The following is a 14,248-nucleotide window of genomic DNA, read 5'->3' as shown; positions in this document are numbered from 1 at the left end:
TACCTGTGTTTATTCATTCAGTAAATATTAGTTGAGTTCCTTCTAAGCATCACATCAGTTCTGGACACTGAGGGAATGATAAGACCAAGGCAGAAGACACCCTTTCCTCATGGAGTTTGCATCATATAGAAGGATAGAAAGCCATGCAATTAAACAAAGAACACTTTAGTGACACATGCCTTTAGTGCAATAAAACAGATTGGTAGACTAGAATATTATAATGTTTTGTTTGTTTGTTTTGTTTTTAGTGAACCAATGAATTTTTATTGGTGTTATTCAGACAATTATGGGTGAGGGGTTACTTACAAGAACAGGCAGGACTAGACTAAAATAACAAGCAGCTGCAATACAACAGAGTCCAGCCTAACACTGATTGCTGCTCATGAGAGATGAACCCTTGAGCTCTCTTGCACAACTTGCAGGCAGCTCGACTGGTAGAAGACTCTGTTCTCACAGCTCAACTGCTCCGAGCCTCCTCCCCAGCATTTTTTTCCCTCCTTCTGTGACACCAGGGAGGGCCCTTGGAGAATCTTGCAAGTTTCTGCTTTCCCAGATATGGGATGTTTTATTGACTTTCCAAGGCTTAGGAGCCACCACCGCCCCCCTAGAGGGACTCTTGATTTTGTCATCAGGAAAGGACCCCTGAAGTCAAGGAGAGACAAAGATGTGATCCAAGAAAGGTTTTGTAAACCACAGGAAGGACTTGGGATTTTAGCAGTGGGAAGAGCCTTCAACAGTGGGGCTCTGTACTTTTGTTTTAAAAAGTGTCTCCGCCTCTTTCTTCTGTGATGGGAATAGGAGAATGGGATTGGCGGATAAACAGGAAGTCAGTTAGGGAGCTTATTGGATGCTACTGTAGGTGGGAAGCATCCAGGCAAGGAATGGCAAGTAGGTTGGACTGGGCTAATAGTAGTGATGTTGAAGAGAAGTTGCAATGACTCCTAGGAATCACTCATAGATTGGATTGGGTTTGACATAAGAAAAAGGCAGGAAGAATAGCGACTCTAGCTTGAGGGAGAAGAAATTAGAAGAGAATTAAATTGGAGAAGAAATAAAACATTTCATATCGGCCTCCTTAAATTTTAAGTGCCTGCTTCATATTCAAATACCTAATGTCAGGTGGGCAAGTAGACGGTGATGTGTAACAAGGAGAAAGAGCAAGGCACACAGCCACTGTCCTCGGTTTACAGCATAGTGGGGTTGTCAATGAGTAAGTAGACAAGCACGAAGGATGGAAGTGGTTGAAGGCCCACAGCTCCTAGTGCAGGCTGTAATTTGAAAGTCCAGGCGCTAAGCCTGAACAATGGGAGAGAGTTTGAGGGAATGCCTAGCATGCCCTGAACAGAAGAACGAGCAGATGTGGGTATGAAGGTTATTGTACACACCACTCCCTCTCCACTGTGTTCTTCAAATTCGAGACAGGACCAAGAAGTCTGCCTATACCAGGTCCCTAAACACTCTCTTCCTCCCCCAGCCTCCCCTCTGTCTCCACCATCTCCTTAAACCTTCTCTTGTATTCTACTTGTCCAGTCAAAAGCACAAGGTGGTATTTGTTTTCACAAGCAAGAATATTTGGTGATGAACTATGGTATTTGACCTTTTTGAAAGGATTGTTTAAATTATCTGGGGATGTAGAACAGATTCTGGGAATTCTAATGCCCATTATAAAGGAAAAAATACATATCCTCACAGATTGGTGCCTCCGTGATGGCCAGCCTGGGAATAGCTCTCATGCACTCCCTTGAGCGCAGGCGCGCACCCTCCTCTGCACCTCCACAGTTTGTGGAGAGGGAGCCGCTTGCTATGCTGCCTCAGAGGAGTGCAAAATGTGTCTCTTCAAAGAACACAGCCATTTGTTCTCTGTCAGGATGCCTCTTTCATACTGTAATTAGAGTACTGTGGGGGGTGTGAGTGGGGGAGAGAGAAGAATACGAAATGCTCCTACTTCCCCATGGCTTATTCTTCCTGCACCACAGGGTTTTGAACCCAGTGAAATATTGTGACTGAAACATACACTATTATATGCGTACAGAGAGAGGAAGCGACATGTGTGCCTTTGAGTTCATGCCTTGATAGTATCTGTGTGCCAAACTGAGGTGGCACAGACTGGTAGGTAATTAAACAGAGTGAGAGAGCTGCATTCTGCTCTATAGCTCAGCCTTTCACGGTTTCCTACCTCTTCCAGTGCCCCAAGGCCTTTTATAGTCCCTTCTTAAAAGGTTTAGTTTTTCCAAGGCTTGGGATTGAACCCAGGACCTCATACATGTTTGCTAGGCAAGCGCTGTGCGCTGAGCTGTGCCGTGCTCTGCCTTAAAAGGTTTTAAGGACAACCACGTGAGAAGTGCCACTCCTCATTGCACATAGTACATGCTCTTCCATGATGATCCAGCTAATGGAAGGGAGCAGAGAAATCTGCAGAACAAAGAGTACAGCACTCAAGAATACTTGCCAGCTTTGTTTTGCTTTTTTTTTTTTTTTCAATTTTATTTGCAGCAGTAGCAACAATAATTTTCTGATTTTGTTGGGCTGAAAATTGTTAGCATCTTTCTAGCACATGCCAGCAGGGGAGAAGAAAGGGTGGAGAGGCCGGCCTAACTGTTCAATCCATAGCATTGATCTCTGCAGCAGTGGGCACATCTCGTGTAGATAACACAGCGTCGATGCTATTGGCCCTCCTGATCTTTAATATAAATGTGTTATGAAGTCCAGCTGAGTTCCATGCAGAGCTGAACTCCTGATCTTCCTCTACTCCAGAACCTGCTCTGCCCAGTGCCTTTTCTACTTTGGTTCATTTCACTCCTTCCTTTCTTGGCCACTAAAACCCTTGGGGGGTAGTTTTTGATTCATCTCTTTATTACCCTCCATGTTGGAGAGGTCAGTGTGTCCTCTTAGCTTTACCTTCAGATGATAATCAGAACTTCACATTTTCTCACTCTGTCCAAGGCCAAGGTCATCTGGCTATGTTCTAGAAGACTTTGCTGATTTTGTCTCTAAGTCCCCTTCAGTTTCTTCTCAACAAGGCAGCCGGAGACATTCTTTGCAAACTTCAATCAGTCTTGTAATTACTCTGCTAAATCCCCGGTGATAGCTTCTGAGCAGCACTGTGGAAAGTCAAACCTTCAGAGAGCCTGCAGTCCCCCCCCCCTCCCCGCTGCCCTCACACACATCCTTACTTGGTCTTAGTCAGCTTCTACTTACTCAGTACCCTCTGTCCATATTGCCTCATTTCTTTCATCCAGTGCACACACCCCCTCTCCCGAAAGTCACCTCTCTTCCCAAAGTCTTCCTCCCCAGGTATATCTTCTACATGACTCCCTCCTTTATACACCTCATGCCACTTCCTGTGTGTTCTCATTGAGGCCTTCACTGGTCACCTAACCAAAATCTCTGTCCTTCCCTTCAAACTTACTGTCCATTTTTTTTCCTGTTTTATCTCCCCTTGATCCTTTGTCAGCATAATCTACTCCCCTCCTTTGGATGGTGACGCAAACTGTATGGGGATAAATATTTGGCATTTATACTTGATGTTGACTATCATTGTATTTAAGTTACTTTTGCTTCACTGTGACAGAAACCAATTAAGGGAAAGGGGCTTACTTTGGTTCATGTTTTCATGATGGTCCAACCCATCATGGTGGAGAAAGTCTAGCAGAGCTTCTCAATTCATAACTTCTCTCAGGCCAGAAAGCAGAGGAAGGCTGATGAGGGGATTCTGTTAGATTTCCTTTTCTTTTTTTTAATCCACCTGTATCCCAAGCCCGTGGAACATTGCCACCCACTTTCATGGTGAATCCTTGCCCCTCAGTTAATTCTCTACAGAAACACTCTCACGGACATACTCGGGGGTGTGCTGTGCTATCTTCTAGGCTCTTCTAAATCTGGCCACATTGACAATGATGATCATTCATTACAACCATATTCTAAAACAAGGCCTAGCATATGCCAGGCACTTGTAAATTATGATTTGGAGATGGGATGGATATATACAGAGGAAGTCCTTAGTAATAACTTATCTCTAATATGATATAGTCTCAGAAATGTCTTTAATACTTACAAGAAACAGAGTGTTCTAGATGCCAGACTTTGGGTTCCTTACCTGTTTTTCAGTCCCCACAATGACCATTTAGGATGGGTGTGATATTTATTCTGAGTTTACAAACCAAGAACCAGGTTTAAGAGCTTTCCCCAGTTTAACCAAGGTAGAGCTGGGATCTGAGCCCACATCTGTCCAACATCAGAGTCTTTCATCACTATACTCCAACACTACAGTTTACATTAGATTTTAGATTAAAAAGAAAAACAGGAAACATATTCCCCACTCATTCATTATCACCCTTTATAGGAATGCCCAGGCCTTCTTTCCCTGTATCTACAAAATAAAAGACTTCACTATTAGAAGATAAAGCAAAAAATGTTGTTCTCTCTTTAAGTTCCTATGGGATCTGCCTCTTTGAATTTCCATCATTGAAAGACAAGACCTCTAGGTCAGCTTCCACTTGTTGCAGACCTTGGATTGACAAGCCAGTGACATTCTCTCTGCTTCAGTTTATCTGGCTCTGAAAAGTGGACTAGGAGAGATGATTTCTCGGTTCCTGGCTGCTTGATATCCTGATCTGAGACTCGTGGTAGTTCTTTCATTGTTGTGGATATAGAGCAGAGGGCCAGAGGCTGGGTACATCATCTCATAGAATGCCATTTCTTTGCCCTAACCAGTTTGGAGAGGAATGTCTGCTCTTAGGAGCCTCCTAAAGTACCTAGTTTTGAGTATGGATGAAACAGTATGCCCGAGCATTTGCACCTGAACACTCACCCTGCTTATGAGAGTCAACACTGGATGGGATTTTGAAGGCCAGGTTCTGTTTTAGCTGTCTTTTATTGACAAGCTAAGTCTCCTTAAATCCTTCTTGGAACAAGTCAAGGGCTAAGACATAAATAACTATAAGGTTACTGAACTGTGTGACCTTCAGTAAAGTGTTTGCCTTCTCTGGGGCTGTGTTTGTTTCTCTGGAAAGTGGGAGAAAAGGCTCCCCGACTTTGTAACACTGAACACTGAAAACATAATGGTGGAAAATCTTGCCCAATCTACTTTTCAACAGAGCTGCAGTTAAAGCCAGGCCCACACCCGGTAGCCAGCCTGTCTTCCTTGATTTCTGTGTTTGTTCCAGAATATTAAGGTTTAAGATGTTTTTCTTGGTGTCTAACCTAAATCCCTCCCTAAAACAAGGATCATAGGACGAATATTGACAAGATTCCCTCGTGGGTAGCCAAGCCTTCTGAAATTATGAACTCTGAAGATTACTAGGAATGTGATCATGTGGCATTCATATGCTTTGCAAAGTCTCTCTGCATATGCTTCAGGATGCTGGTGTAGCATGTGTATCTATGCCAATGTCTGTGTGATGAAGCATGCAAGTGTGTACAAAAGTGTGGGTAAACAGATCTTTGAGTCACACAGACCAGTCCATCCTGGCAGGCTTTGTCTTCCTTTCGGGTTGCCATGACAGCAGCAAGGGCTTCTGCATCAGTAAACAAAGCTTCCTGTATGCGCTGAATCAGGAGCAGCGCTCTGGAGCTAGGGGATAAGCCAAGAGCCAGTAGTCTTCCCCCAGAGGATGTTACAGCAGTTTTTCGTGAACATTTTGTCGGTAGATGAGTGGCGCAACCACCTTCCAGGTATCATGAGATACCAAGATGGCATAGCATGGATTAGAGCAAGTTAGTGACCCTCACTTCAAGTCCCTAAGACTCAGCAAACATTATGATATATCCTAGATTTGTGGTTGACCAAAGCCCCTCCTGTCATGTCCTGATGGGCTAATGCAGGTATCAGCTATGTTGTGAATTGCCTGTTACAATAGCTCCTTTCTAGCTTGACAAATTCACAAAGTAGAAATCAATTTTCATATTATATAAGCATGATTTGGAAATGAACTCTGCTTTCTCTCTTCTTACTTCTTCAGGCATACATGATGCATGTTAGGGGCATCCTTCCTTGTCTGAGATTATCCATGCAATACTTTTCTATTTTATCTTATTGTGAAAGTATAGAATTGACTGTATATTAGAGTTGATTTTGACAATTTACAGCTCCCATGGAAAATACTAGAAAACAAAAGCAGTCACAAACATAAATCCAATAACAAGAATGAAAGAAGTTCTTTACCACATGATGCAAAAATCAGGCTTCTTCAGTCACATAACTGAAATGTAGGAGCCCGAACTTAGCATCTACACGCAGAAAGCAGAATGAAGGGTCAGCCAAACCCATCTCTAGCTCACCTTCTTTCTGGTTGTCTGTGTCTCAAGGAGACTTGCATGTGATCATCCCAGGGGATTGAGTGGGAAGAGGGGGGGGCAACATTATGAATCGAAAGAGTAGGAAAAGGCCATTTTCTACAGTGAAGCACAATTCAGATATTTGTGACTGTCCTATCTCTTGACAGATCACTGTTCCTAGGGTAGATTTGTTACAGCTTCTGTTTGAGAACACAGTTTTACACACTGTCTCTCTGCATGTGTGTGTCTGTATATATGTCTGTGTCTGTGTGTGCATGGATGTATGTGGAGGCCAGAGGACAACCTTGAGTGGTATCATTCCTCAGGAACCATTTGCCTTGTTTTATGAGACAGTCTTTCCTTGGTCAAGGCCTCACTAATTAGCCTAGACCAGTGGTTCTCAACTTTCCTAATGCTGCAACTCTTTAATCCAGTTCCTCATGTTGAGGTAACTCCCAACCATAAAATTATTTTCATTGCTAAGTCATAACTTATTTTGCTACTGTTATGAATTGTGATGTAAATATCTGATATGCAGGACATCTGTCACAAAACCCCTGTGAAAGGGTAGGTCAGGCCCCAAAGGAGTCATGACCCACAGGTTGAGAACCACTGGGCTAGACTGTCTGGCCAGTAACCCCCAAGGGTCCTCCTCTTGACTGGGATTACAAGCACGAGCCGTTACAGCTGGCTGTTTTTGTGGCGGGCTCTGCGGTTTGGATTCAGGTCCTCAGGCTTGCAAGGAAACACTCGTCCCAGTCCCTGTGGTTCCTTTTAATGTCAGCTCTGACCGATGAGGGGCCTTCGAGAAGTCCCCTCCCTGCCCATTAGCAGCAGATGCTGCCTGGATACTTTGCTCTGAGAATAGACCTGGTGGTTCTTCTGCTCCATCACATGCTCATTTATTTTTACTCTGGTTTGGAATTCTAAAGACTAGACACAACACATTAGAGCTCTGTTTCACCGTGGGCTTAGCAATACTGGATGGAGCTGATGATATATGCTCATAGCCTAAACTCGGACATGTGTCAGGAGACTTCAAAAGATCTGGCCACCCTTCTACTACTCTAAACTAGAATTCTCCTTTGAAAGTTCAGGTGTTTTCTCCAAAGAAACTGGGCATACTGAGATATTCAAAGGGCCACTCTGATATTACCAAGTTCTGCAGGAAATTTAGTGATGGGTTATCGGGTCTCTAAATAAGGTCAAGATCGTATGTTCTGACTTTGAACCAGCATCATTTGACGGATCCCTTGAGCTCTCCTAAAGAGGAGACAATACTCAGCTCCTCATGGGAAGGGACCAATGGAAGGGACATGCTGGCCTTTTTCAGGCCCGGCCACCTAAATACTCAGGGTCTGGTGGGCATGTAAGACACTCAAAGCCAGGTGGGCATGTAAGAGGTAATTTAACTAGTGCTATGAATTATTTATGACGTCTTTATTAATCCAACACAGAAATTGACTTCTATATTGTTGATTCAAATGAAGAGCTCCTTTAAAAACAAAAACTGAACCAAACCAAAACAAAACAAACAAAACCAGTTTTTATGTTCTCATTTTCCTCAAACCTGAGCTGAGACAAAAATCCACTTTGTAGATTTTAAACATTGACTTCTCACAGCAAGGGAAGAGGAGAAGATGGCTGAGGCATGGTCGAGACTGTAATTAACCTGGCATGGGAGGGTGATACTTTGAATTCTAACTCTTTCTTTTAGTGGTCTTGAGCAAATAACATTTCTATACTTCCCAGGGATTTTACAAATAAAACGCACAAAAATTATTTTTAAATAAAAAATGTAAGTGTATTATATGACCATTAACTGCAAGATTTTATTTTTATACTTTACAGAATCTACTTTAATAGCAGGTTCTGAGTTAAAATTCTCAGATTCTGTTAGGATGTGATGCCATTCAGGCTTTGCTTAGCCTCTTGGAGTCTACAGACTAGCAGAAATGCAAATAGATAAAGAGAATTTTTGGCACAAAGATTTGGTCTCTTTTTCTAAACGTATTTTAATGTAGATATTAGAAATACAGAGTTGCTTCAATGATCATGAATGTAAACTCTCTTCCGTGTGTGTGTGCACATGTGTGATCTGGTTTTTGTACACATTCATGTATGTTGAGTGTTGGTGCACATGAAGAGGTCAGAGGACAGGCTCAGTATCTGTCACAGAAAGAGTACGAGAGCGAGGGAGAGAGTGGGGATGGTGGGGAAATATGCAGATGCCAATGAGAAAACAGAACCCAGAGAAAGCCACTTGATAACCCACACCGCCTTGCCTTTCCCGTTCCTCAGCTGCGGGGGAGGGTGATGAGGGGCTTCCATTTCTTCAAGAGGCCTTGACAAAGGCTCAGCCCTATTTGTGTGGCTCTGGGCCTATGAGATCCAGCCAGGAGACTGGGGAGAAGGGAACGCTACCTAAACTGCAGAGAAAAGGGAAGCCAGCCAGAGAGACAAGGAGGCAAAAAACTTCCAAAACATGGGGAGGCCAGAGAGGTGTAGGCTGAGCCTGCCAAAAATCAAACTATGCCATGATAATAGAGGCCAAAAGGGGGTGACATAGTATGTGCTGTGTGTATTAATTCTACAGAAACAGTCATTCAGAAAGTGGCATCTGTGTTCAAGAGTTCCAACAATTCTCCTGGCTCCCTTGGGTGTGTGCAGTGATGTAGTTCTCCCTTACTGGAACCTTTGGGATCCAGGGCTGTGCTGTCAGTATGCTCAATGATGAGCTGCCTTGGATGCTTCGAATTCATTGAACATATACTATGTGCCAGGCCTATTCTAATCTAGGAGGATAGAAAGTTGAGTAACATGCAGACCATTTTTACTAAATGCTCCTCAGGCTGGGTGTGGAGGCACAAGCCTGTGTTCCCTACACTTGAGAGACAAAAGAAAATCCATCAGGAATTCAAGGCTAGCCTTGGCTATATTAGTGAGTTTGAAGTCAGCCTGGGCCATAGTAAGTGAGTTCAACATGGAATAGAAAAAAGGTGGGATTTAGAATATATGGTTTATGGCTCCTTTCTGTGGCTCTCTCTGGCCTTGGACTCTTGCCATTTCAAAGAGCCACTTGACACCCTTTAGATTCAGTTTTCTGAGTCAGATAATAGAAACGCTTGAACTGCTTGCTCTAGATACTCAAGGATTTTCCTGTTCCTTTGATCAGATCCTACTGAGATTCTCCTTTGTCATGATCTTTCTCAAAATACTAACTCAGGTTGAATTTTTCTCAACCCAGTGCCCAGAGCTAGTTGGAAATTCAAGACACAAGCATTTGTGAAAATACAAAGTGGAAAGAGACACTAACTGGCTATATCCAACTAAGTGGTGCACCGTGGAAGAACTTGAGCTCTTTAAGCAGCCAGGCCTGGGTTCTCATATCAGCTCCATGCCTTAGAATAGATCAAATGATTTAACTTTTACATCGAAAATGAAAATTCCTATTTTACCGTCTTTTCAGAATGGCTGTAAAGACTGAATGAGTAACATGTATGAAGGGGCTTGATGAATTCAAAGCTACTTTATAAATGTTATTTATCATGGTCCTTACTTGGGGTTTGGAAGTTTAAGATAATAATCATCCTTTAAAAAGATGAGTGACAGGGCTGGAGAGATGGCTCAGCCGTTAAAGGCTAGGCTCACAACCAAAAAGATGAGTGACAGCATGAAATACATGAAATGAAGGAAGAGATACGGGTAGTTGAGAAACCAATTAGGTACCATTTCAGTAGTCCAAGCAGGGAAGATGAGGTCCAGGATAAAGGCCGTGAGGTTGGAAGGGAAGGTGGATTCAAGTACTCTTTGGACAGTAGAACCAACAGAATGATGGCACTAATTAGACAGGAGGGATGGAAAGCAACAAAGAACCAAAGGTAAGGGCATTGGTGGGTAGTGATGCTCGGAATTACCCAGGCCACTGTTGCTTCTTAATTGCTGAAATTCAGAAAGGAAGATAACAGGAAGCATCCCCAGCCTTGAGTTCCACTACCCAGATGCTCTCTGCCTCCGGTCACTCTTCACTTTTATTTCTTCCTCCCCTTCCTTCATAGTACCTTTAAGAACTCACTGCATCTTCAGTCAAGCATATGTCTTGTCCCCATATCCTCAACTCGACCACAACCATTGTGAGTAGGTCCTATACCTAAGGAAACCAGGTCAGTATTGACAGGAAGTCCAAGCAAAGCCTATGCAGGCATCTCTCTGTATCATGTTACATCAGCATCCCCTTCCCTCTACTGCAACTATGTAACATCCCTCAGTCCCTGGCTCATTTCTTCTTCCTCAGACTTTAGGAAACAGCTGGCAGGATATGGTTCTTCATTTACGGGGATCACCTTGAGTACAGCTTCTAGCTACACTTCTATGCCACTACAGTAGAAAGGAGTAGCTGGACTGGAAGAGTGATGACTAGGAAAGTCTTGGTAGAGGTAGTTTCTAGAGAAGCCCAATAGCAGGTGACTGGTTCTTTCCCAGCTGATAACCCATCGGATAAGCTCATCTTTTTCTCTACAAAGGAACTGAGTACCACCCACATACTTCTCTCTCCTTCCTTTTCCTCTATCTCTCTTATCTTCCTCCTCCTCGTAGAGCTTAAGAGTTTGTGTCTGTGTGTGTGTGCATGCATATGGAAGTCAGAGATAAACCTTGGGCATCAGTACTCGGGAGTCATCTACTTTATTGCTTGAGACAGGACCTGAATTGACCTTGAGCTAGGTTAGCTGGCCAGTGAGGCCTAGGAATCTAATTGAAGATAGCTAGACTTCTCCATTTCCCCCATTTCTGGGGTTACAAGATCATGTCACCATGCCTGGCTTTTTTACATGAGTTCTAGAGGGTCATGCTAAGGGTCTCATGCTTGTACATCAAGCACTTTGCCAATCAAACTATCACCCAATCTCTAAGATTTAGCCTTTTCCAAAATGCCATAGAATAGCTCTGTTCCTCTACCTGCCACTGGCTGGCTCTTCCTTACTCTTGACCCTCACTTCAACTTTTCCTTACTCTTCCCATCCTCTGCCTCACCTACCTTCCCACTGTCTTTTTCCTGGAGCCAGGTCCTATCTCATGCTTCTTCCCTTCTTATTTATTAAATAAATTGTCTATTAAATAAAATGGACAGCAGCCATCAGAAGCCCTTTAGTCCTTCATGTTATAAGTGTTGCCGGTCTTCAGTGGCATTCCCTGTTGAACACCACAGTATACTGGACACCATGGCAGCACAGCTTCATGATTTGACTTTGCATCCTTGCAAGTTACTTTACTTCTCCAAGCCTTAATTGCCTCCTCTGCAAATGGGAATGTTAACAGTATTGTAATAGAGCCTTGTGAGGACTAGATGAGCTGGTGGGCCTGAGACTGGCATACAGTTATTGGCGAATATGCCTTAGTCACTTACCAAAAGCATGAAGGAGAACAGTGTCTTTGAGAGGTTTAAGGATTCCATTATGGCTGAAGACATGGACTGAGGCATTCTGAAGCAGTTTGTCACATAACTAAAAAAAAGTTCCCTTTAGTACAGAGCAAGCAGGGCTAAGGATGGGGAGTCCTCTTGCCTGAGGTGGATGTGACTCCCTTCTGTAGAACACTAAAGGGAGATCATCTTGCAGCTTGGATAAAGAGAAAGGAGATGAACGAAATGGGGTGAACAGAAACTATCAAATACTCGTTCTTGCTACACTCTTTCTCTTCATCTTGGCATTGTGCAAATTCAGGAGACTGTCGTCCTTGTTGTCCACAGGGAATTTGCCAAAGAAAGAGAGAGAGTGGAGAACCGAAGAGCATTCATGAAGCTGCGGCGCCAGCAACAGATAGAGCGAGAGTTGAATGGCTACCGTGCCTGGATAGACAAAGCAGGTAAGGCTTAACGTTAGGGGAGTGCTGGGTAACTGTGCATGCGTAGTTGACTAACCCTGCCCAGTGATTCTAAGACTCCCATCCAATGGGCAACCTAAACTAGAGCAGACAGAACCACTGAGAGCTCTGTGATTGTTTAGGTCCCCCTTCTGTTTTGAGGTCTTCTAGTCTCTGACTAAACACCTTCCACAAAGCAGGAGTGTTATCAATCTGAACTCAGTCAAGGAGACCAAAATCCAATCCTGAGAAAAAGTCAGTCTGGTGATATTTTATGCTTTGCCTCACCCTATGACTGATAATCCGTACTCAGCAAATACAGATTGAATGCCTACTTTGTGCCAGCAACTCAGAGTACAGAGTTGAGCCAAACAGACCACCATGACTCCAAAGCTCATGTCTCTTGGAACTCATCCTTCTACCGTTGGGAAGGAAGCAATAAACAAAATAATTAATAACTCACAAGAAGATGATGAGTGCATTGGGGAAACAGATCAAACAATTCCCAGGGTTGTGAGGGGAGGTGTGCTACAGCATCCCACAAAAAGGTTCAGCATGAGCTTGTTTGTATAGAAACTTGGAGGAGATGAGAAATTGGCCTTGGGAAGAGCTGGGGGAGGAGAATTGTAATGCTGAGTCCTATTTAAGGGATTGGCCACTGCTGCTCCAGCAGCAAAGGGAAGGGGAACCAGGTAGGGGTGGCAATCGACAGTATGAAAGTGGTCATAGGTAAGTCACAGCAGTTACGGGTGTGACCTGATGGGTCACAGGGCTTTCTAGTGAGCAGAGGTGCCACGACTTGGGACTTTAAGGAGCATATGTTTGCAGCACTGCAATTAGACTATAGAGAACAGGGCCAGAGGCAGGGGAGAGATGAGTGTGGGACCTTTGCAGCTGTTCAGGCAGGAGATGGGAGCAAGGACAGGTGTTCGGTCATATGGTACCTGAGCCATCTTAGCTGCTTACTCATGGGGATAATTTGGGCCATAGGAATGGGTCCAGACCTACCATGATGGCATTAATGCAGAGCCACCAGAGTCAAGGTGGCTCAGATGCTTATGAGAGGCATCAAACACCTCGTATCTGACAATAAAAAAAAGCATTTGCTTTTGTTATTATTTTAAAGACTGGATTGCATTGGTGTTTTCTATCTTTGTTTTCCTCCAGAGAAAAGAGTGATTTTTAATAATAAAAAAAAAACCCTCCATGTGACAGTCAGCATCTTTCTCTATTCCTAACAGAAAGCCAACCACAAATGTGAAGTCACAATGGGACAATAAGGACCTTGAGTTGATGCTTAATTCTGTGAGCCTTATTCTTCCATAGGAACTTAGTATGACCACTTAGTGTTACATTTAGTGTTACACTTAGTGTGACCACCAACACTCCAAAGTACTCCAAAGCTCAGGAGTCAACTTTTGGTTATCTACAAGGGCTGAGAAGGGATATATATGATTAAAAGCCAGACCAGACATATACTCCCTGTTTGGACATCTGCATTTTCTGTCATCCCTAGAGGCAGGAGCTGTGCTGTTAACTGAGTGTCCATTTCATCCCTTTCTCCTCTAAGCCTATTGAGTAGGGATGAGGGGAATATAATCTCACCTCCCTCTCCCCAGAATGGTAAGTACGCCTTACCATGGGAAGGCAAGCTGAATTGCCTCCAGGCCAGACAGCCAGCTTGAAGTTTCCAACTGTCCTTGGCGTCCTCAGCAGTGGAACCATCTGACAAGCTGCTGAATGAGCTGGCAGTAAACCCAGCAAGGACTTTACCCAGACCTGATCATGACCCCACCCAGGGTCAGGTGCCATGGAACACTATTCTTTTGCAGTATGCTTTTCCACACTTCGAAAGATGCCGACATATCCCTTCCTTCCAGTAGCCATCCCTGTTCCCCTTCTAAGAAAAAGACACACTGCAAAGTCAATTTGTGCTTCCTAGCCCTTCCCTTTACAAGTGGAGCGTGAGTGAATCAGAGACATATGGGTTACATTTCCCTGGAAAGACACTCAAGTTCGAAAGCAAACTTGGCAAAAGGCATTGGTGGGGGAAGGGTGGTTTTAGCACATCCAGAGCCCTTGAAGTGCTTCTCAGAAATCCTCAGCAGCCCTA

General features: G+C 43.8%; 1 protein-coding gene across 7 annotated transcripts in view; it reads left to right on the top strand.

Annotated features, from left to right (window-relative positions):
• The window catches only part of Cacna1e (calcium voltage-gated channel subunit alpha1 E), a 473,485-nt gene that overhangs the window by 369,253 nt on the left and 89,984 nt on the right, over nucleotides 1–14,248 (top strand). For all 7 annotated transcript variants that reach the window (XM_052737226.1, XM_052737228.1, XM_052737227.1 and 4 more), the window contains exon 10: nucleotides 12,023–12,138. In XM_052737226.1, the coding sequence (XP_052593186.1) occupies nucleotides 12,023–12,138 (116 nt within the window). The remainder of the gene's footprint in view (nucleotides 1–12,022; nucleotides 12,139–14,248) is intronic.

This window comes from Peromyscus californicus, unplaced genomic scaffold (genome assembly GCF_007827085.1).
Source record: "Peromyscus californicus insignis strain IS unplaced genomic scaffold, ASM782708v3 Scaffold_14__1_contigs__length_90479793_seg_2, whole genome shotgun sequence".
Classification (NCBI taxonomy): domain Eukaryota; kingdom Metazoa; phylum Chordata; class Mammalia; order Rodentia; family Cricetidae; genus Peromyscus; species Peromyscus californicus.
Note: the sequence above shows the minus strand (reverse complement) of the source record. Positions and strands in the feature narration are given on the sequence as shown.